Source organism: Archocentrus centrarchus, chromosome 7, assembly GCF_007364275.1.
Source record: "Archocentrus centrarchus isolate MPI-CPG fArcCen1 chromosome 7, fArcCen1, whole genome shotgun sequence".
Taxonomy (NCBI): Eukaryota; Metazoa; Chordata; class Actinopteri; order Cichliformes; family Cichlidae; genus Archocentrus; species Archocentrus centrarchus.
The window spans coordinates 15275340-15298695 of NC_044352.1; the positions used below are offsets into that span (position 1 = coordinate 15275340).

General features: G+C 41.3%; 1 protein-coding gene across 3 annotated transcripts in view; it reads right to left on the bottom strand.

Annotated features, from left to right (window-relative positions):
• Positions 1 to 22952, bottom strand: part of LOC115782646 (glutamate receptor-interacting protein 2-like) — a 34659-nt gene extending 11707 nt beyond the window's left edge. Inside the window, exons 1-17 of one of the 3 annotated variants that reach the window (XM_030732952.1) lie at positions 22429 to 22952; positions 21311 to 21418; positions 19602 to 19682; positions 18790 to 18925; positions 17187 to 17332; positions 15917 to 16000; positions 15754 to 15829; positions 14939 to 15084; positions 10305 to 10452; positions 10019 to 10188; positions 6771 to 6899; positions 6407 to 6568; positions 5659 to 5845; positions 1409 to 1554; positions 1232 to 1312; positions 814 to 877; positions 179 to 324 (exon numbers count right to left, since the gene is read on the bottom strand). In XM_030732952.1, coding sequence (XP_030588812.1) covers positions 179 to 324; positions 814 to 877; positions 1232 to 1312; positions 1409 to 1554; positions 5659 to 5845; positions 6407 to 6568; positions 6771 to 6899; positions 10019 to 10188; positions 10305 to 10452; positions 14939 to 15084; positions 15754 to 15829; positions 15917 to 16000; positions 17187 to 17332; positions 18790 to 18893 — 1789 coding nt within the window. In that variant the 5' untranslated portion in view covers positions 18894 to 18925; positions 19602 to 19682; positions 21311 to 21418; positions 22429 to 22952. Of the gene's footprint in view, positions 1 to 178; positions 325 to 813; positions 878 to 1231; positions 1313 to 1408; positions 1555 to 5658; positions 5846 to 6406; positions 6569 to 6770; positions 6900 to 10018; positions 10189 to 10304; positions 10453 to 14938; positions 15085 to 15753; positions 15830 to 15916; positions 16001 to 17186; positions 17333 to 18789; positions 18929 to 19601; positions 19683 to 21310; positions 21419 to 22428 lie in introns of all 3 variants that reach the window. The other 2 variants (XM_030732951.1, XM_030732949.1) reach the window with 2 other exon arrangements.
• Between the last annotated feature and the right edge of the window lie 404 nt (positions 22953 to 23356).

Here is a 23356-nt window from a genome sequence, read left to right on the forward strand (position 1 = left end):
CATTTTTTTCTTTCATGACAATTTAAAATGAAACCATCTAAGAAGTTTAGATGTGATAACTTTTGGTGGGACCAACCAACAAACATCTGAGCTAAAAACCAGGACCCTTAAGCCAAACAGGTTGGGATAACGTGGTTTAATCTTTGACAATGGAATATATTTTAAGTGATTCATGTACCAATATTGTCCTCATCTTTCTGGATTCGGAGTTTGACCATATCTTCCGCTTGTTCCAGGACGTGCATTGCGTCCTCCATTGTGCAGTTCTCCAGACGTACGGAGTCGATGGCCAGCAGCCTGTCTCCAGGCTCCAGAGTGCCTGTTCTACCGGACACAAGAGCAAGAGGATCACAACTATTAACTGGGACCAGAGAGCCACTCCTCCTGACTCACCATTAGAATCCTATTAGCTTCATGTCTCAGTGGGATCCTTGGGGGTGACCGTAACCTCACCCTCAGCCTACTCAACACTGAGCCCTTCTGAAATGTAGCTGCTGTGCCCTACTGATCCAGTTTTTATAGCTCAATCCAATTAGGCTTTTGTTATACAGTGGATAGACAAAATGTAATTTTGTTCATGAATAATCCCACCTAAGCCCAGAAAACCTAGATCACCCTGAAGTGTAAAGTGGTGAGAAACATTGTCCTTCTAATGTGAGCTGCATCACTGATGGCACAGAACAGTGTTTCACTTATGGTTAAAATTTTTTATTTTTTTTTTAAGGGGGGGGGGGGGGGGGATAACTGAGTGTTGAGAGAGCTGGAGCAACAAAGCATTCAACATTATGAGCTCAGCGTGATAATAGGACATACCTGTGTGCTATGCTTCCTTTCCTGATGTCAGAGATGATGAGGGGCTTACCATGTTTTTTACTTGCTGTTAAAAACAAAATATATTTTTTTAATCATTTCAGGCAGCAAGATAAAGACAACACCAATTTAACTAACATTAAAAAAAATACTCAGCTTCCCTTTCTTTTTGTTGGACTGATAATTTTTGTCTTTGTGCTTTTTTTTTTTTTTTTTTTAAAGAGGTAGTTAGAGCAGAAAGGATAATGATGAATGTTGGTACTGGGCTGTATTATTTGGAGGTAATGAGGTGTACGATTCATGCTTTTTTTTGGAAGCCTGAGTTTTATGGATCACAGAACATTGATTCAAGGGAAATTTACAACATGCAAAATATTTGAGCAACACTGCCCCCCTCTGGGTACCTTGCTAATAAACTCACCACTGATGGTGATGCCCAGCTCCATTCCTCTCCGTTTGGGGAGTTTCACGTGGAAGGTGCCACTGCTGGGAACCACTGACTCTAATTGAGATTTAGAATTAAGTTTAAAAAATGGAAAGCAGAAAGGCTTACATGTACAAGATTTCAAAATATGAAGTTACTGTTCCTGCGCAATACCTGCAACATCAAACTCAATCTCCAGCGTGACCTTGTTAGCCAGAGCAGAGTCTCTGAGCAGCTGATGAGCTTCCTCCAAAGTGCCATCTTCAGTTGGGATCCCATTAATGGACAACAGTCTGTCGCCAACCTGCAACAGCCCACACCTTCATGCAGAAAAATACACAAAAAATGAAAAGAATAGGTTTTAATTTCTGTTTTTTCTTTTTAAGTAAACCATTAACTGTCTTCTTTAAAATGTTAGTTTTGTTGTTTTTAAACCAGAAAACATGAATCACAAATTGCCAGCTTCTTATAAAACTAATACAGTCCTGAAATAATTCCTCCTTTCATGACAATTATGTTAAGGTTCTTTTTTTAAAAATGTATTTCGAAGGGAAAGATTTTCAAACAGGCGCTAATCTCATTTCAAGCTACAGATCTTGCTTAGAGTTGGATGGCAGACAATTTTCTCCAACTTAATGAAGAGAAAACAGAAGTCCTCATTTGTGCCCCTGACAGATTTGTGCCAAAGGTCATGGGAATTTCAGGTCCCTTTGCCACATTTTCCATCAGGAAAACTTGGGGTAACTTTTGGTTCGGCCTTCATTTTGGATGCTCACATTAAATCTCTGGTTTGCTCTTCCTTTTATCACTTAATATTGCCAAATTTGGTTCCATTGAGTTCCACTGTGTTCCACTGAGTTCCATTGTGACATGCTCTGAGTTGGAAATTAGTATTCATCTTTTATTTCATCACCATCTGGATTATTGGAATTCATTGTTTACTCATTTTAATACTTACTTGGAAGGTTTTTCAGAATACAGCTGCGAGGCTTCCGGCTAAGTCTTCCAAGTACTCACATAGTGACCAATTCAGTTGCATTGTGCACTTTAAGATTCTGGTGTTGACTTTTAAAGCTCTGCATGGACAAGCAGCCTACATAAGTGAACTTTTACATCCATACATTTACTTTTTTATTGTTTTATAAATGATTACAGATATTGATTCAAGTTTATCATTATCTTAGAAGATGTTCTGGAACTGTATGCCGTTTCTACTGTGTTACCCCACTTATATGAGTGAGTGCAGGTGACAGAAACACCACTCTGTATAATACAGTAATCATAAGAACCCCAAACCAACCACCACACACCTAACAAATAATTGTAAAATCTAAAGCATCCAACTTATTTAGAAAGCTTGTCTGAGCTTTAAAGCACATGCAGATTCCAGGAGATGAAATCAAATAATCAGTTAACCAATTGTGTCAGCATCAATCTTAACACTACATTTCCATCGCCAGCGTAAGCAAGGCATGTTTGGGATTCTGGTGAGCCACACTGTCATCAGCTTTAACACCACATGCGACCTAGTGTGAATGTTAAAAATGCCATCTATAACATGAAATGCAGCCCTGAAGCTTGACATGAACACATTCACAAACTGACCTTTTGTGAACTTAAAAATTACCTCAGCAAGGAAATGTGTATAAGATGAGAAAGACACCCCCCCCCAACCCCCCCAAAAAAGGGGGAAAAAAAAAGGGGGGGGGGGGGGGGGGGGGGAATCACATTTAAGTCATGAGTTCAAACACAGAAGCCCTGTCAGCTAATATTAATTCACTAACCACCCCTGCTCATTAACCTTGCGCGGAGGCTGAGACACCAACATCACAGTCAGATGCTGTACTTGAGTCACTCCTGTCCAACTGCTGCTGGACTAATCATGTTACAACACCCAGGGGAGGCGGCCCTGCACCGCCAGCAGACACCATCATTAATCTTGCACCACAACAACAATAGATAGACCTACTACACAGTTGAGCTGTGTGTTAATTAGACTGCAACATGCAGTCTTGATTAGTACAATACATAGAGTACAAATATACACAGCATTTTATAATTAGAGAATGGTTGGACCAAAAATCAAATTTACATATTTTTACCCTCGTCTTTAATGCTTTTATCCATCTAGTTTGTTTTTGGAGGTACCAGCTGTAGAGATGTCCGCCTTCTCTTGAATATAATAGAACTAAATAGCACTTGTCTTGCTGAGGAGGGGGGAAAAGAAATTTTGATGTGAGGAGTTTCCTCAAGGAACCATTTTTTTCCCTCTGAACTACACAGCCAAATTTAACAATCTGCCACAGGACTGAAAACACCTGAATTCAAATAAGAGCTGCGTCCCAATACCTTTGTTCACATAATGGCGATGAAAAAAGCTGTTGATTGTTGATTTTCCTCTTAAAATTAATATCTAATCGTAGTTTATATACTGTGCAAGAGTATACAGCCTTACTAGCAACCTTATGTGAATGTGCCAACATCATTGCAGTGCAGTTTTCACAGGTATCTGGTGAAATGTTAACCTAAGGAATTGAGTAAATTCACATTTCTTATGAAGGTAACTAAAGAGTGTGTTAAAGTCACTGCAGTCTGCCCCACAGTTAAGACATTTCACTAAAAACCCCACAGATCTTAGGCAGCATTCTAAGAAATATCAGGCCAGTTAAAGAATACTTTATCTGGGAACCATGTACTGTCTGCTCCCATGAAATTTCAGCCTGGACCAAAGGTGCAGGCTAGCTAGCCAACAATACTGTCTCTGTAGAGCCAAATGACAACCAGCTAAGCTGAATGTCTAAGGGGGGGGGGGGGGGGGGGGGGGGGGGGGGGGGGGGGATGCATAACTTGGCAGTCAAGATGTTTTCCTGCTATCAATCATCTTGACTTGTGGGTGGGAATTACATATTAGACAAATGCAGCACAGATGTTTCTGTCTCAAGAAGAAATACTTACTGGCTTTGTCAGATATCAGAAATCACTCACCAAAACCACAAACTGTTTTTCATAGCAGTTTTCATGGAGTAGAAATTCAGTATGCTGTACAGAACAGCAGCAAAAACAACAGAAGCAATAAAAATACAGGCGACAAAACACATTAAAGTGCACTTAAAGTGCACCCACCCACAACACAGCCTCAACTCTCTGAGGCAGCTTTCTTGTCATTTCTTTAAGTAGTCTTCAGGAATAGTTCTCCAGGCTTCACAAAGGGCATTCAAAGCTCTTCTTTGGATGTTGGCTGCCTTTTGCTCTGTTCTCTATCAAGATGATCCCACACTGCCTCAGTAATGTTGAGGTCCAGGCTCTGGAGAGGCCAGTCCATCACTGATAGTGTTTTTCTATCCAGGTATCCTTTAACTGCACTGGCATGTGTTTGGGATCATCAGAGGCTTTCCAGTGAATCAAAACCTGACTGTATTTTTTTGTGTTCATAATCACATCAGTTTTGACAAGATCCCCAACGTCACTGACTGAAATGCAGCTCCAAACAATGATAGAGACTCCACTGTGCATAACAGATGGCTACAGACACCAACTGCTGTACCTCTCTCCTGACCTCCATATATAAAGGTGCAAACCAAAAAAAAATAATCTGTTGCCACAGATCAGTCTAGTTCTAATGTAATTTGGCATACCTCAGCCTTTTCTCCAGATTTCCCTTAAGAATGGCTTCTTGACAGCCACCCTTCCACTGAGAGCATTTCTGATGAGGCTTCAGTGAACAGTAGATGGATCAACCGAAGGGTCAGAGGCATCTCTCATATCCAGTGTCAGGTATTTGCTGGATTTCTCCCCCCATTTCTTAAGGAAATAACTTTCAGCTACTGTTAAGTGGCTTAAACAATCAAACAAAAAGTTCTGAAAATTGTCAAGTACAAGGACTGGACTGAAAATGAAAAAGCAGCTAATGTCCAAAGAAACTTTGAAAAGACCTTTAGAAAGCCTGGAGAACTATTGTTCAAGACCACTTAAAAAAATTACAAGAAAATCTGGGTCCTTGGAAGCAAAACATAAAGAAATGAGGGATGGCTTGAGACTTTTGCACAGTACCATACATAATTTTTCCAGAGGCAGTTATTCAAAGACTAGTTTGTACAAATTCTCAGTTGTAAACGAGTCCACTGTATAGTAAAAAATATGGCATATGCACTACTTTTTGTTGACAGTTCCATAATACAATTCTTTGAATTTTATGGATATATTTGAGTGACTCCATACCTGCCATTGATCGCAGAGAATGATGGCAAGTGTATGAAATCTCAATGTGTCTGCTATAGACAGTGAATGAGAGAGGGGTGATTTCAGGCAGTCATTTAGACATAAGTGGCATATCATTGTGGGGCTGAATGATTAACAACGAGGCACTCTAGTTCAAGGTGACTGCCTATATATTTGTTTACTTGTTAGGTGTCTCATTGCGTTACCTCTCAGCTGGGCTGTCGGGCTCAATAAAGCGGATGACCGGGGGAGCGGATAGGGTTTCTGTGGCAAAGACACCTCCCTGCAGCTGGATCCCAAAACCTGTGAGTGGATCCCCCCTTAGGACGATCTCGCTCGTTTCCACATGAAAAACCTGCCCCCCTGGGCCGACAGAGCTCGATGCCAAAGACACTGAGGGGAGGGGTGGGAGGGGACACATCAGAGAGAGATATCAGCAGAGAAGTGGCAGATAAATGGTGCAAGAAAGGGATTGTGGGAGAGACAGAGGAGAGTAAGGGGAAAAGACATGCGCCCACAGAGACGACATTGGAACGGGAAGGGAATGAGTCACTTAATCAGAGTATACGTCAGTCATGCTTACGTCAGTAATCAGTCAAATCTGTTCACACACACTGGGTGAAACAATAAAAATGTGGTTTACGTTTTAAAAGCTCAGTTCACTCAAATTAAAAAAAACAAAACAAAAAAACAACACTTCACAGCTAATAGCTGCTCCACCAGATGACCTAAGAGTTGAACCAACAACCTTCTCTTATAATTTTTGCAGGACTGTTAGATTATTAGTGTGGTTGTATCTAATTAACTGGCAAAGTGCATCTGCCATGATTCTGAAATTAAAACAAAAAAAAAGCTGCACAATCTGATTCAAACAGGTTTAAATAAGGAAACACTTGAATTAAACTGAGCCTTTAATTTGGGAGGGAAGAGGAAAAAGAAGGTGGTTTGTTATACATGAGCTCTTGTGGTCCTTCTTTCTGTTCCTCCGCTTGCCAGTGGAGCTGCGAGGGCTGGTGGGAGTGATGGGAAGGACGGGGCAGGGTAGCGTGTTGCTACCCTGGCTGCTGAAGCCTGAGGTGGCTGTGGAGGAAGGGGAGAAGCCACCACTCACCAGAGCTGAAAGGAAACATGTATCAAAAGGCTGGTACAGTAAGATCTTAACTCATCATCCACAGCAGCACTACTGGAACATGCAACAAAAGAAAGAAACCAGAGTTGGGGTAAACCTCTTGGAAAAAAGATTTAACAATCATGCTGAAGAAAAGGCTCCTGCTGTGGTGTCTTGCCAGCAGCAGTGCTGTCACAAGTGATAACTTACATTTGCAGTGGTCCTGCTGGTTGTGTGGGTGGCTTGGGCTGCTCCATGTCTTGCTGTGGCTGGCATGTGGGGGATGGCAGTAGTTGCTGCTTTGGTCCCAGTGATGATGGTTGCTTTTCTGCACTTTTACTGCAAGCAGCAAGGAGGACAACGCATCCACTGAATGAAGCAGCACCATTTCTCTGTTTTGCATTTTTCAAAATTCTACCCATGAAATCACACTTTCAGTCCCATGTCTAAATTTGTACTACACCACACAGTGCCTGGAAGGATAATTCAGAGCGGAGTAATTGATATTTAATGTCTTCGTCATGGTACGCTAGATTAAATCCTGTGGTTTAATGTATTTTGTTGAACATTACACGCAGCTCTGTGAGAATGAAGGGCCTAAAAAAGATAAATTCTTACTTTTCCTAGCAAGCTTCCAACATGATGATTTCAAATTGAAGATCATTTTTCTAAATTCATTTTCAAAAAAGTCCAAAGATGCAAACAGAGAAAGTTGACTGCTGCTGGACATGGCAAGAAAGTGATCCTAACTGTTTGGAAGCATGTGTCTTGACCTTGATTGGATGCAGCTGAAAGCTTGATTGGTGTTGATGTAGACTGCCTGTCTCTGCATCTGATTGTCAGTCTATGTGGTCTGCTGTAATTCTTTTGTGTGTGTGTGTGTGTTTCTTTTGAGAAATTGAGCTTGTTGTTTATGCTGAAAGGCATCTTATCCCTCATGCCTGAGCCTGTGAAACACCGAGTATTCAAACAGCATTCATGAAGCATTCAAAGGAAAGCAGCTGACCTACTGTGTGACACACACCTCAATAATTAGCTTTATTTTACAGATTAACTCAACTAAATATGTCAAAAAATGCTACATGTGACAGTAATCCTTGCTGCTTCATTTGCAGGCGTCTAATCTCTGACAACTTGCTCTCATAGATGGAGGATTTGCTGGAAATGTGGATGAGTGCAGTCACGCTTGAGATGTTGCCATGCTCACAGAACTTGGTTAAAGAACACATGCAGGAGAACCTCTGGCCCTTTTCAGGGAACTACTTTCCATCTGACTTAGTCAAAACTGAAAAGCTCTGGCTCTGCTGGCTTATATTAAGCCCACCTAGGGGAATCTCTCCAAGAGATGGTGCTTTTATTCTACACTGATGGAAAGAAACATTAACGCCTAATTTCTTAGTGGCCATATCAGTCTTCTTAAATCCCCAGAGCAGATTAGACAAATTGCATCTTATAATCATGTCTTATCCTGGAGGTGGAAGAAGCTGTGAAAAAGCTGTGTGTTATCATAACACCACAACGCCTCATTCAAAAATGGATAAATTATTGAACTGAAATTTCACAAGACATGCCTGTAAACTTATAGAGAAGCGATAGCCTGCTATGTTATGAACCCAGACAGTATATATGCAGTTCAAAGGTTTCAGCCTTCAAAGTATTCATCTGTGTCATGTTTGTCTGCTGTAGTGGTAAACATTATTAGTGACAACATTAATTACATTTACATTGTACTTTATTACTATACTCAAGTCAGCCAGCAACTGAGAAAATATATTGAATGGCATCATTTGTCATTGCAGAATATATAATAATTGCCACTAACTGAGCCATTTCAGTGTGACACAGGCACCTTCAAAGGAAAATATCCAAATTCTTTCTCCTATTCAGAGGATTAAAGATTTCAGAAACATATTAGAAGTGCATGAGTCCAAAAAAAGAAAAGAAAAAAGAAAAAAGAAATGCACTGCAGACCAGACCAAGCAAAAGCAGTGAACAAATAATCCTAGCTCATTTCCCTTTTGTTGTTACGTGATTCTTCCAATGCCTACATGTTAAGGAGTCCCTGCAGCTGCTGACCCAGAAATAAGCCTCCAGAACGTGGCAAGAACATGATCTCTGACAGAGAAAGGGTGTGTGTGTGTGTGTATTTGTGTGAAGCTTGTTGGTATGCAAAGAGGCAGAGTGTGTACCCAAAGCCAGAGGGATTGTGGCCATACACACACAAATGCACACGCAAGCACACATGGACTAATTCAGAGTGCATGGAGGAAGTGAGCAGGAAAGCAGCCAGGCTCTTTGGAGCTGTAGGTAAAGGAACAGAGGAATACATGGAATACATATGGTGAGGACTACACTCTGGAACTACTGGATTTCCACACAGTGCTGTGGTGATTAAGCAATGGGTCACATAGTTGAGATTGCTCTGTGTGCTCTGTGTACATTTTTTTTGTAAACTGCAACACTACACTACCCACACACTGGTCCAGTGCATGCGTAGCCAAATACTTAAATGACATGCACTACAGTACTGTGCAAAAGTCTTGAGCACCCTCCCATTTCCTGGAAATACAGTAAATAAGGCAAAAACATTTTGGGAAATTCTAACAAGCTTGAAAATCAATGTTTGGTGTGACCACCTTTATTCATCTGCACAGCCTTAACTTCTTTTAATAATGACAGCCTCCTCTGTACATAATGATTTGAACCACAAATTTCAAATTTGGGTTCATCACTCCATAAGACCTCTTGCTATTTACTTTCAGTCCAGTTCTTGTATAATTTGGCATACCTCAGCCTTTTCTACCCGTTTTCCTTCCTTAAAAATGGCTTCTTAACAGCTACACTTCCACTGAGACCATTTCTGATGAGGCTTCATCAAAAAGACAGCCCTCTAAAAAGGGACCGGTACAGTGACTCGACTGAAAATATGTGGAAAAAGTAACCAATGTCTGAAGAAAGCCTGGAGAACTATTGTTCAAGACAAATTTGAAAAAACTGCAACAATGTTTGGCAAGAAATGAGGGTTGAACATCTACTACTCATGTCTGCAGAGAGCGACCTGCTTTTGAAGCCAGGCCTGTGTGACCATTTGAGGAACAGTAGTTTTTTGGCACTTTTGGCTTCATTTTACGACCTTGCAAGTTGTCACTTGCCACAGACTCCCATGTTAAAAAAAAAAAACCTAGCTTTAGAGCAGAAATACACATTTACAGCCTGGTATAAAAACACTTTTATTTCTAGCTCAACATCCCCTCCAATTAAGAGGGTTAAGCAAAATGTCAAAAAAGTAACTTAAAGGGCCAAATTGTATGTTATTTTTGACATCAATTATCTGCTTCATTTTATCCTAGACAGCTTCCTCTTTCACTGCTGAATCTGGCTCCTATAATTCATTTTTGCCTCCACAAAATTTAGAGACTTCCTCTGTTTTTTTTTTTTGTGTCACCTGCAGGATGTACCTGTGTCATATGGCCTGATGGGAAGTCTGCTTTGACTGGCTGGAAGAATTTCCAGTTTGACAATGTCAGAGGTGCTGGCAAGTAGCTGTGCTGCTTCCATCAGAGAGCAGTGCTCTGTGCTGGTCCCGTCTATGGACAGGAGGATATCACCTACATGCAGCGCTCCACACCTGCAAAAGTGAGACATAAGTGGTTGGTGTGAGGAAGGTTTCTGTAAGGAAACTGTCTGAGCAGTAGTAACATTTAAAAAGAAAAAAAAGGGGGGAAAAAAAGAAGCAATTTTCACCTTTCCACAACACTGGCTGCCTTTATCTTGTCGATAATAATAACTTGTTTGTTCCTGTATATTGTTGTGGCGAGGCTGATCCCCAGGCTGGCAGAGGGGCCTTTCACTATCTCCACCAGCAGAGGGCCTGAGGCCTGCTGGACTGCCTCTGAAACAGATCATTTGGACCGATATGAGTAAAGTCGACTAAGTTAGCGAGTGTATCAAAAGAAAGACAAAGAACCCAAGTCAGTAAAGGATGAGCACACTGTGGTCAGACTTTTGGTCTTAGAGTTCTTATTCGCTTTATGCACACTTGTTCATTTTCTAAATGGAGACATTTTTTGTTTAATGCAGTTACTTGGTATTTGCTTATGCTGTTTCTAAAGTTAAAGTTTCTAAAGGGAATATAAGATGGAATTCATGGATTCATTGTCTTAATTTTGATAATCATATTAATAACCTCACCAGAAGTGCCCTTTATCACTTCAAAAATTTAGTTTTTAAACTGACTCTGAGAAATTGTCCAAGCATTCATATCGAGTAGGTTGGACTACTGTAATGCTCTATTTGCAGGATTATCCAAATCATCACTAGGACGCCTTCAGCTCATCCAGAATGCAGCAGCCAGAGTCCTTACACATACATAGAAATTTGTACATATTACCCCAAATTAAAATCAGTTCATTGGCTTCCAGTTCAATACAGAATTGCTTTTAAAATCCTTCTACAAGTTCATAAAGCTCTTAGTGTCTCTAACCTAATTAGGTGCAGATCTTTTTAACTATTCCCAGAATTACAATCTATGTGTGCTGAGGGTGCTTCCAGTTACTGTGGTCCCGTTTTAACCAGCTGCCTGCTGCCTGTGTGTGCATTCAAAAACAGACTCAAAAACCTTTTTATTCTCACAGGCTTAAAGTTAATAACTGTGTGTGTGTGTGTGTGTGTGTGTGTGTGTGTGTGTGTGTGTGTGTGTGTGTGTGTGTGTGTGTGTGTGTGTGTGTGTGTTTTAACTTGTATTCTATTTCCTTGTAGTTTTTGTTGGTTTTATTGCCTTAAGACATTAAAGAGATGTTTTTATGATTTTACGTTAAGCAAAATGAGTTTGCATTTAATGAAATGAGCTATATAAATAAATTGTCATGGTCCGTGTGGGCCGTGTGCCCAGCATTTTGTGTTTAGTTCTGTTTAGGTTCTGTTTCACTGAGTTCTCTGTTGTGTTCCAGTTTGGTTTTGATTATTCATCTTAGTTTTCTGTCCTGTTATTAGTTATTGTTTACATATTGATTTCCTAGTTCCCTTTGTTCCTGTCTGCCCTGTGTCCCTGTGTTCTGGGGTCTGTCCTGTCCCTCTGTCATGTCTCTGGTCTTACGCACTTTTGTTGTGTTGTTTGTGTCCTGTGCGGTGTGTCAGGTCTGCGTTTCTGTCTCCGTTTAGTTGTTTCCTGTTTTACTTTGGCAATCCCTTGTCCCATGTGCTTTGTGTTTAGTTTTGCTTCCCCTTGCCTCATCAGTGTAATTACATTCAGCTGTGCCCCTCACCTGTTGCCTGTTCCCTGATTACCTTGTGTGTGTATTTAAGTCCTCAGTCTGTGTCTGTTCTTTGTTGTGTTGTTGTCCCTGTCCCCTCTGCTGCGTGCCACCTTGCTTGTTGGTTTTGTTGTATTCAGTTCTGGCACCTGCCTGATATAGCACTGTTCATTATTTCTTGTCCGTTCATCTCAATAAATCACCTTTTAAGTTCAGTTTGTCTGTGAGTCCTGCATTTTGGGGTCTACCTTCTCCTGCCACACAGCACACCATGCCATAAATTTGACATTGACCTTATAAGTGTTTGATAAATCATTTAGGCATTACTAATGATTGGCAAGTTATAGTCCACATATCTTGATGTAAGCAATGATTTTAAAAAATCATTTTAGATCCTGTTATGTAGAAAAGGTTCAATATCTTGAGTGGTGTTACTTTTTGCTGGACAAATAAAGTGTATTACTTATTGCTCATAATAAGTGTTAAGCAATGTTTCAGATGAATCCTGAATCCTGTGGGTGGTAGATTCTGGAGCTGGAAGGGCTGAATCCTTAGATTCCACACACAGGATATGTGTGTATATGTGTCAGCTGTCCTTCGTGACCTGCCCTGTTTTGCACGGAGCAGTTCAACGTGTGCAATCTTGAGAATTAGTCACCACGAACAAATCGAGGTTATAATTAGGTTAGTGGTTCTATAGTGAGTTCCTGTTTATAGACTCATATCTTTCTACTTTTTAACCAAGCGAGGATGCTTGGTAGAACTGATTACACTGCATTCTATTTGTGAACTCAGAGTGACTTATAGTTATGTTTTTTTTTCCTTTTTAACAGCGTTCTGTCTCAAAATGAGCCCAACAAAATAAAACTGCAAGTTCAAATTGTTTGATGTAATGGTGGTATGTACCATTTATTGCATTACAGTCCAACTATAAGTCACCTAAAGGTGCAATGACATGATGGGACACATTAAAGCCAGCACATGAGCACTACCACATGCTGTATAATGTGTTCTGTGGCTTTGGACATGCTTAATTTTTGTGAGTCTCAAAAAAATAATCTTTGTGGTGTAATTATGGTGACTCAACTAAATCCCATTACAAACTGGGGCAGAAGAAATAGTTTTATATTTTATGAGGCAAATTGTGTGCTGAAACAGCCTGTAGTGTGTCCTTTGCTTAAGTTGTTTTTAGTGTGAAACACCTGGGATGAAAATTAGCATCTTCAAGTCTAAAACCATGGTTCTCAGCCAGAAAAGGATGGAGTGCCCACTCCAGGTTGGGAACTGCCCCAAGTGAAGGAGTTTAAGTATGCTGGGGTCTTGTAAGAGAAGAGTGGAGTGGGACATTGACAGATGGATTGGTGCAGTGTCTGTAGTGGTGTGGACTCTATGCCGGTCTTTTGTGGTGAAGAGAGAGTTGAGTGTGAAGGTGAAGCTGTCGATTTACAGGTCAGTCTATGTTCTCACCCTCACCTCCAGCTCTGGAGAGTGATGGAAAGCATGAGATCACAGATACAAGCGGCAGAAATGTGCTTTCTCCAGCAGAGTGAGGAGGGGACTCAGAGTAGAGCAACTACTCCTCCACACTGAAAGGAGCCAGTTGAGGTGGTTGGTCAAGACACGCTGGAGAGATTACATTTCTGGGTTGGCTGTTTTTGTGTTTATTTCAGTTTCCCAGTGAGACTGAAGGCTGTTGAAAAAAACAAGCAGCCTGTTCCAAAACAACATCTGCATTATCAGAATTCGGCTCCCTAGCCGGCCTTGGCTGGCAATCATATCTCTCCAGAGCTATGCGTGAAGGCCGCCCTCCCCCTCAGCCCTCTCTGTGATTTGTGAAGCTGGATCTGGTGTACCAAGGCCGCTGATGAACTTCCATCACTATCAGCAAACTGTTTGGCTAGGAGCCGGCATCTGGGCTCCACAATGCCCCCCACCCTCTCGTCTCCGTCTGCATCCCCTCCTGACCCTGACCCTACCCACCATACTGCTATCCCGGCTTTATATGTGCAATATGCTTTTGCTGAGGTGTTTTTTGGAACCTCGTAAGGTGTTCTTTATGAACACAGTATGAGATGATTTTTTGAACCTAACTATCCCAGTGTATCTCTTTCTGTCTTTCTGCTAAAGGTAGCGCCGTTAAGAAACGGCTGCATGACCTCAGACATCTGTCCCCCCTGTCTGTGTTATGTTTATGTTTTTGGATGGATGTTCTGTTAACTGCAATTTCCCCATTTGTGGGACTAATAAAGGCATTCTTGATTCTTGATTCAATTATTTTTTTATTGGGATCAAAATAACCCCAACTGGTTTCATCATATAAATACACATAATGGAGTCAGCTGGAGTCAATGAAGTGAGCTCTGACTTATGTTGGTATAAAGAGCATTACAGTAGGCTGCAATAGTCAAGGTGTGTAACAGATGAGAATGATCTAATTCTGGCATATTTTTTACTTGAGCATTGGGGCATGACCTCAGTGCTAAAAAAGCACTCCCAGGTTATGAACAGACTGCTTGGTATTCATGGTCAATGAACTACTGTAGGTCAAGGTATATTTTTTTTAACCAATAATTAATGCATCAGATTTATTACAGCTGAATTTTAGTTTTAAGACAGCCAACATTTGATATAACTTGGGCAGGTGCATTATTAAGACTACTGGGGTTGCTGGATAACAGAGGGGACTTAACTGGGACAAAATGATGCTATCAGTCAGTGAGGGACGAGATGATCTTCATATACTTACAAGGTGGGTTAGAGGGTAAATACATTGCTTTGAAAGTTTGTCATCTTGTCTCTTTAAATAGCATCACCAGGGCTTAGGGGCAATAAAATGTCTGCCTTGTGCTCCAACCATATTTCATTTAGTTTGTGTCAAATAAAAAGAAAAATACAGGTACAAAAAAAGCAACATACTTCTAATTTTTTAAGAGCAAATAAACACATTTTTCATAAAACAATCATGTACCCTTTCCTAATATGCTTCCAGGCTCATATGACCCCCCGGTGGTGTCTCCAGCGCCATCACTCACTCACATCCACACAGCCAAACGGCCACATGATTTACCCTCAGAGCAATGCTGCCCTATGTGCCTCCACATATTTCCTGTGTGTGTGTGTGCTCACCCATGACAGAGACGTCATACTCAATCAGGAACAGAGCTTCCTGGCCGCTCTGCATTAACATGGTCAAAGCGTCAGCGTGCCTCTCCCTGTTCAAAGGCATCCCATCTATGCTCAATACTCGGTCTCCGGCCTTAATAGTGCCCTCTCTGGAGAAACACAGAAGGATAAACAGAGAACAAAATAAAGCATAGACAACAAGCATAAGACGTTCTTACAAGCATCGAAGCACCAGTTACAGTGGATGATTAAACAGTTCCACATGAATGTTTCCTCCCAGGTGAGATGAAGGATAAAGGTGATAATCAACCGTGAAGTCTTTGATGGTGAATTATGCTCAGTCCAGTGTTTTCGCGGTCTCACTGTTCATGGGGAAAAAAGTGCAATGTTACAGTAGCCTCAGGATGAGCAGTGGCCTTTCTGCTTTGAAGATAACATACTCTATATGTGTCACAGCCACAGTTTCACGCAGTGGCCTGAGTGTATAGTAATGCAGAAGGAAGAAGAGCAATGTGCACATTAAATATTATTTTTAAATAGATGCATTATTCTAACATCTAAAAACTAAAATTCCACCAGAATAACATGTTTTAATAGCTAATTGCTAAAACATATCTATTAGGAACGACACAGCTACATACATCATCACAGAAACATGAATGCACTCATGCAATAATGTGAAAAGGATAGCTTATGCATTCTCAAGACATAAAATCCATGCAAGAAACACAAATAGCTACACCTGTAATGCACATAGCCTAAATACACAAACACTGATTCCAGCAGACACCTGTCCATGTCTCTGTCCTCATCCTTACCTATCAGCAGGACCCCCAGGCCTGACGCTGGTCACTACCAGGGGACGAGATCTGCGCCAGTCTTCATGGAAGCCTCCTGGCCGAAGAAAGAAAGACAATGTAGTATTTGTTCTAAAGTGCTGATAAATCACATAAAAACAAAGGAAATATTCCAGGGACCTACCTCTCATGACAAAACCAAAGCTGTTTCCCTCCTTGTGTAAACACACCTCTATGGTTTTGGTTATGACTCCTGAGGGGGTCTGGACTAAGAGGAAAGAGGAATTGACAAAAATTATTAAACAAATACTAGCAATAAAATAGGTTTCTCAAAAGTTTGATTTTAGTATCTGAATCTGAAATGTTGAATTAAGAAAATGAGCTCCATGGATTACTTAAGTGAGTAACTTTATGTGTTTGACCTACTGGTTTTCAGCCAGAGAGCATTGCCTGAGGACCAGCTCCACTTCTGAGCTCAACAATTTGATCACAGAAACCTAGTAAGCATTGATTTGGTGATTTTTCACGCTGTAAGTTGTCTAGATGTTCAGCTTAAAACTGTGCCTGAGTTGGCTGACAGGTTTCAGGTTATCACTGTTCTTTTAATACAGGAGAAACGTCTTCAGTTGGAGCAGCTGTGCTTCATACGGGTATAAACAAAGACTAAACAGCTGTTCAGAAATAACTAATCACATTCATCCCACTAAGCATTTGGTGGGTTGCTTTTAAAAACATGTCAGGACATCTAGATCCAAACATGTAGAAAGGCCACAGTGTAGACGAGTGTGGAAGTGAGGACTGGGCCCTCTGGCAATGCAGTGTCCTCAACATGACCCGCATCATTTGGATGTCCAGGGTTTTTTTTTTCCCCTTGTTTTTACCAGTTATCATTATTTTCGTACCTTTCATTTGAAAATGAAAACTATATTTATCATTAAGAGTATGCCAAAATGCTTTTGCATTTGACCCATGTTTTTGGCTACTGCAGTTAGTTTTACTAACAGTAAACAGGATAAAGTATGCTTTTGACAGGCAGCTATGTTCTTCTCCCCATCATACATTTTAACTTTCATTTTTTATCCACCTTTTTGGCTGCAGACCAAACAATGCAGCAGTATTTAAGGAGTGTTAGAACCAGTGATGAGAGAGAAGAGGGGTGTTGGAAGAACACTTCCTGCTGATGCCTCTATAACTTTTCTTGTCATTATCTTTTTTGAGATTGTAAAGCAGTGCCCTGTCAGAGGGCACTGATCAGACCCTCAGTGCCCTCTGACAGTTATACTGGTTTATTTAACATAAGCAAGTGTTAAGAAGCTTATTTATCAACCTATACCCTATTTTAAAATACAAAAGCATTTCCTTTAATGATACAGCTTTCCTTAAATATTTTCATACTGTCGCCACACACGGTTTTTTTCTATCCACTAAAACCATCAGTCAGACATATCACTTACCGAATGGAGGCAGCTCGTACTCCACCTCCAGCACAACTCTCTCCCCGATGTTCTTCAGCAGGCTGATAATCTCATCATGCCGAAGCTTTGACAGGTTGATACCATTCACTGACTTGATGTAGTCTCCTACATTCAGCTGGTCACTCCTGTGGAAAGTCATGGGCAGACAATTAAGATCAACATTCAGTTCAAAAGTGGGCAAAGCAGGCAGCTGTTCTTAGGCTAATAGCTTGAGTCAATGCAAGTGTGTTATCAAAGTTTCAAATTTGCACCACTCATGTGCAATATCCGCTCTTGTCTGTACTACTGTATTACCTGATATTGTGGCCACAGCTTAATGAGGATCCTTGAAATTACACATATCTTTAAGAGAGAGCTGTGCTTCATAATGAGAACTATCAAAATATTTTGGGAACTCATTTTTTTTGGACTGATAAGTCACAACAGCCCTCACTCTCATTACCCAAAGCCACCTGCTATCAGCAAGCTGAAATAAGGTTCTGAGTGGCTTTTAGTGCATCATCCCTTTGTGTGAAAAAACCCCAAAAATGTTATTTAAGTATGTGATACAAAATCTTTACAGAAATAATCATAGTTGGTTTTCTATTTGTGTTAAAACAGTCATGATAATTGGATTTGATGTGCAGCTGCAGTAAGTCGACTAACACACCAAACCACCTGTGCAGAAAGGAGATTGGATGCTGGAGCAGGTTGGCTGAAAGCCTCTCGTCTTTGCACAGTGACAGAGATGATTGTACATGGTGCCTGACATGTGACATTCTGAGTCACCACGCTGCTCATCAGAGAGCTAATTAATTAAATAGATGTTCTGCAAAGCTTGCCCTCCTCACCTTTAGGCTACTGACAATCAACACTGACAGCAGTAAGAGAGATGTCTGAACCAGCAGAGCTGAACAGCCTGTCGCCTGGTCCAGTCTCATCACACTATGTCTTTGCCTGTCGCTCTCCTGTCTGCCTGTGTGTCTCTCCACCCAGTAAATTAACTAGCACTTCCACGCAAGCATGAACTCGGCTGAAGGAAAACAAGTTGCGTGGAAGAATTAGCACCGTGTCTGTGTTTAAAAACTCCTTGGATCTGACGAGCGAAGGCATATTTGGCCGAGACATTTTCATAGGGGCTGTGTCATTCTAACAAACCTATGTGTGTGTGTGTGTGTGTGTGTGTGTGTGTTTCACTACAGTCATGTGCTGCTTAATCATCATCAAATGTGAGTTTTCCTCTGAATTTTCTTTTCACGTGGTTGATGTTGAGGATAATTAGCTCTATCTTAATTAAACAATCTTTGAACACAAAAAAGCAAACTCACAAAAACACTTACACTGAGTTCCCATCACAATACAGCAAATTAGGGACTGATCAAAAATAAAGATAAAATTTAAATCAATTCATGGACACAGCTACATTGATTCTGTTGGGGTATCACTCTGAGACAAACTGATCTAACACATTGCCTGCAGTCCTGCAGGTAGTGAGATGGTGCAGCTTTGCAACATGTGTACATTTGTTGGAGGTAGAATAACAAGTCCGGACAGCTTGGTGTGGTTGCCAGGTTTTAAATGCATCACAGAGCAGAGATCTCACCTGGCAGCTAGCCCACCTGGCCGCAGGTTTGACACTCTGGGCTTGCCATCCTTATCAGACCCTCCGGAGATAGTGAGGCCAAGGCTGCTGCCTTCCCTTTTCATCAGGTCCACTGTGGTCACTCCTCGATACTCTTCTGCTGACAGATACAGACGCAGGCACAGATCCGCAGTCAGCATTAGCCTCTGCTTGACAGACTCACCCTGTCTGAGGGGCAATGAAAGACTCTTTCCCTGAATCTTTCACAGAAATGCTCTCTGACACAAGACCTCGTACTTTATTTTCTCAGCCTCCTGTCTTCTCCTTGTACCTTCAAATCCTTCCGTCTCAGTTAATTGTTGTGAAGGGTTCAGAGGAGGATGAGGAGAATAAAACTGGTTTTATTAAAACCACTTTACATAAGGATTATGAGAAGAAATCCAGTGCATTATTATTTAAAAAGACACCAGTTGGAAACTGTTAGCCTGGCATTAATTGATGGATATGTGCTTGTACGTGTCAACAGAGAACTCATTCTGTCTTGCGCTCCACATTGTGCTGTGCTGTTAAATCAAATCTGTGATGTGTGGTTTAGTGCCAATGACAGGTACGCAACACAAGCAAATATTTTACCTTATCTAAGCATTCAAAACAGCGCAACATCAAGCAAAACACAGGACACAAATGGCTCCACGTGCATGCAGACAAAATTCTCAATCAAACACGGAGTGACGCTTCCGCTTCTCGAAGACCCAGGTAAATTGAGCATAGTAGCATGAATCAGACAACAAACAAAAATAAATGATGTAACATCAGGTTTGACTGTATTGTACCTGAAAGGCTGCGCCTCCGGGATGAATGTGATTGGTCAGTTGCCCCAGACTCTTTGCTTCCTTTTGAGTATGGTCCTTCATCTGAGGAGACAGCGTGGTGATAGGATATGTAGGGAAACGCTGCAGTAGAAGACTAAATGAAAATGACTGCCCCATTGCACATCGTGACAGCAACCCACAGTTAGGGGTTTGAACTTCACCCTCTGTCATGCAGGAGTTTTTGTAGGGAAACGGTACAGCCAAAAATACATCTGTCAGGACTGTCTGAGCTAGAGTGATCACCTCAAACTCGGGACCCTGAAAGGTCACACCAATTTGTTTCCCCAACAATTATACTGAAGGCTCAAGGATTTAAAATAGCTAGCCTCTGTCTCCAGCAAAGACCTTTGAAAACCATTAATTTAACACAAGAACGCATTTGCAGCAAGCAGCTACTAAAGCATGGGAATTTCCCTGAAAGAACAGCATGCAGTTAATGATCTGTTCATGCATGGAGAGGAAATCATCATTTCATGTCATTTATAGCAGTCATCACAGACAGCTAGGAAATGTGCTCTGAAGAGCAACTTCGTTTTTATTCTTAACCCATAGTGGGACCCATTTTTGACTCAGCACTGGGCAGTCCTCAGATTAGCAGAGCCACTGCCCAGCCATCTGAACCTGAAAGCAGCCATGCATCCATGTCAGCAGTCGCAGCAATGAGGAAACTGACTTGGCACTTCGCTAATCCTGTCCACTGCGGATTACCTTTTCAGCTGTCCAGCACAGCAATTGAACATCACACTACAAACTTCAAAAATAGCTGCGCCAGGTCCACACTTAAAGAATGGATGGGGAATGTTACTGCTTTTCATGGCATGCATCAAACTGAAAACTGAAACTGAAATACTCACAAGCAAGAGTCTGCAATGACTGCATTAATAGAGTGACACTGGTAGCAGTCAGTCCAAACACATTAACTGCCCAAACTTTTCAAACTGCTGGAGAGTGGAGTTAAGTATTTTGGTACATAGATTTAGCAGCACACAGCCCCAGAACTCTTGAAGGAAACTGAGGTGCCATGTGATACACATGTTTTTAGATTCAGTGTGATTTACGCTGTGTGAGAGTGTCATAATAATTACAATATCCATCTGAACAAATGTCCATAAATCTGTCTACACATCATTGAAAAGGCAAACCATGGTACTCCAGAGCTTGCTGGGGAATCATCATAAATGTAAGTTTTCCTTTGTATAAAATTAATGAAGCCACGTTTTTCTTTATATCCACAAACATACTGCAAACAGCACCTGCTGCTAAAAGCTAATTATGCATGCTTTTAACAGTGTCAGATGTAAACAATTATAGTAAAAAAGCAGATTTCAAATTGTAGCCCACTTCAGAACTCACTGAAACATGACAATCTGCTAAATACAAGTAAGATAGAGAATTACAATGGACCAAAAAACTTTTTCCTATTGCACTACACATATGTAATGTATGACGAAAGTGACAGATTAATGTATGATCCACTGTCATTTGCTCTGGAGGTCAGAAATGACAGAAGTAAGTCAGCTCTCAGGTTTTAGAATATATCAGTTTGACAATGATCTACTGGCGGTATATTCTTCTGACATGAAAAATACAATTTCAGTTAGTCTGACATGTCTTTTTATTGTCTTCACTGATTTGTAAAGACTGAAGTGCTTGAAGGGCATCAAACCCACCTCTTTATCGCTGTCCACATCGAGTCACTGCATCTGTCCAACTGAAGCTGAAGCCTTTGGACAGCTGAGAGGCATAGATCCTTTGTCATACCTTTACTGACCTGAAACCTTCAGGCAGCCATGGGATACAAGAAGAAAATTCCGCCTTCATGTGGACACAGCTGCATGAGTCAAACCTTAACTACAGAAATATCTGTCTTGCACATTATGGCGATTTACAGAATATACCCATGCATAGCATCATCATTAATTTACCCCACATCCCTGCACAAATCCCGTATCCAGCAGCTGTGAGGCACTAACAAACACACAAAGTGAGTGACACATCCCAAACACATTAGGCAAGGCAAAAGCCTCGTAACCACATGGACTCCTCGGGGCCCTGACAGTCCAGCAGCTGTCATTGCTGTCAAAAGGCAACATTGGCTCTGGGTTACGCAGACCCAACGCACCGCATGTGACTGAATGCTACTATACCATCAAGCCATCCTCCAGGCATCCTCCTCCAGCTTTGAAAAACCATCACTCACCTTATGAGCCAAAATTAAGAATGGGACAGTGTTGATTATAGACAGCCACAACTATGAAAACTCTCAGTTCTGTTTCTTTGTTGGAAACTCTTTTTTTTCCCCAAGGATCTGAAATACCTGGTGACTACAAATAAGATTCTCCCTGCATAAATATGTGGTGAGTTAATTAACTTCGGAATTAATTCAGGGCACTTTTTTGCCATCCCAGAATGTAGGTTAAATATGGGGCCAGTGCTGACAGAGACAATGAAATCATAATGCTATTTTCAGAGGTGAAACTTTATTTATAAACTGGGCCCTTCCAGACCCAGTTTATGCTGCTATATCTGCCCCAATTACACATGGCAGGATGATATGCAGAGCTGGTGGTCGAGTCCACTGACATTTAAATCGCTTGCAATCTATCACTGCTATATTGCATGATTGCAATTATTCCACCATCAAATTCATTTGCATTTAGGCTGAACAGATTTAAGACTGCAGGGACATAGCTGCCTTTCAGAAGTGACCTCCTGCTGCCTTAAATCCTCTATGACTACACACAAGCTGTACCCCTTTACTATAAATCTCAAAATGTGTTCCTCTTACCAATGCTGTTCTTGGTGTCTCTCCTCAGACCACAGAGCATGGCTGGAGTTAAATCAGCGGAGCCACCCTCTGGAAGTAACCTTGCTGATCTTTAGTAGTGGGCAGAGAGCTGTGGTAAAAGTAGGCGACCCAAGAGACCAGGTCTCAGCTGCTCAGATAAAACATCTTTGTTTCTTCATTCCTGTGCTCCAGGTCCAACATGTCCTTAAATTTTGACACTATCCAGTAAAGTGTGGAGCTCCAGAAGACAAATTCTGATCCTCACTACCTTCCTAGACAATTATTCTCAATGCTCACATTTATCTACAACTACTATCTGCTAAGCTCTGTTCCTTCTATAAAATCCAAAGCTGGGAGAGAAATGCTCCGTGTCCTTTTCTTGCCATTTCGCTGTGGTCCCCCCTTTCTGAGCTATTCTTACTAATCGCTCGTCTTTTTTCCAGAGGATTTATCATGCCCTGTTCATACACTCACATGAGCTCACACACAGCCCTCTCATACAGAGCTAGAGCGTTTGCTCTCTCTCTCTATCTCCCTCTCTGCCAGAGGGGTTCAGTGAAGCAGGCACACGATAGTCACTCCCTCCCCTTTGCACACACATACACAGACTCTTTATGCACTTCCCACCAAGTCAAACACATCCTCAGCACACACATAGTACACACACTGAGATTAGACATGACAAAACTGCACACACCCCACACACTGAACTCTCAGAACAATTAACACCACCTGCACATTCATTGTCAGACAGTGTCACGTTTTTCTCACATGGAGACAAAACCCTTTTACAGAGCTTGTATCTTCACAGTGCCCTTATCTTCTCTGCCTTTCTCCTCTCATGCACACACACACACGACTTATCAGCAAAAGCATATGCTAAATTCCTGTGCAGAACAGCTGCCTTTACATGTATCAGTTATAGCAG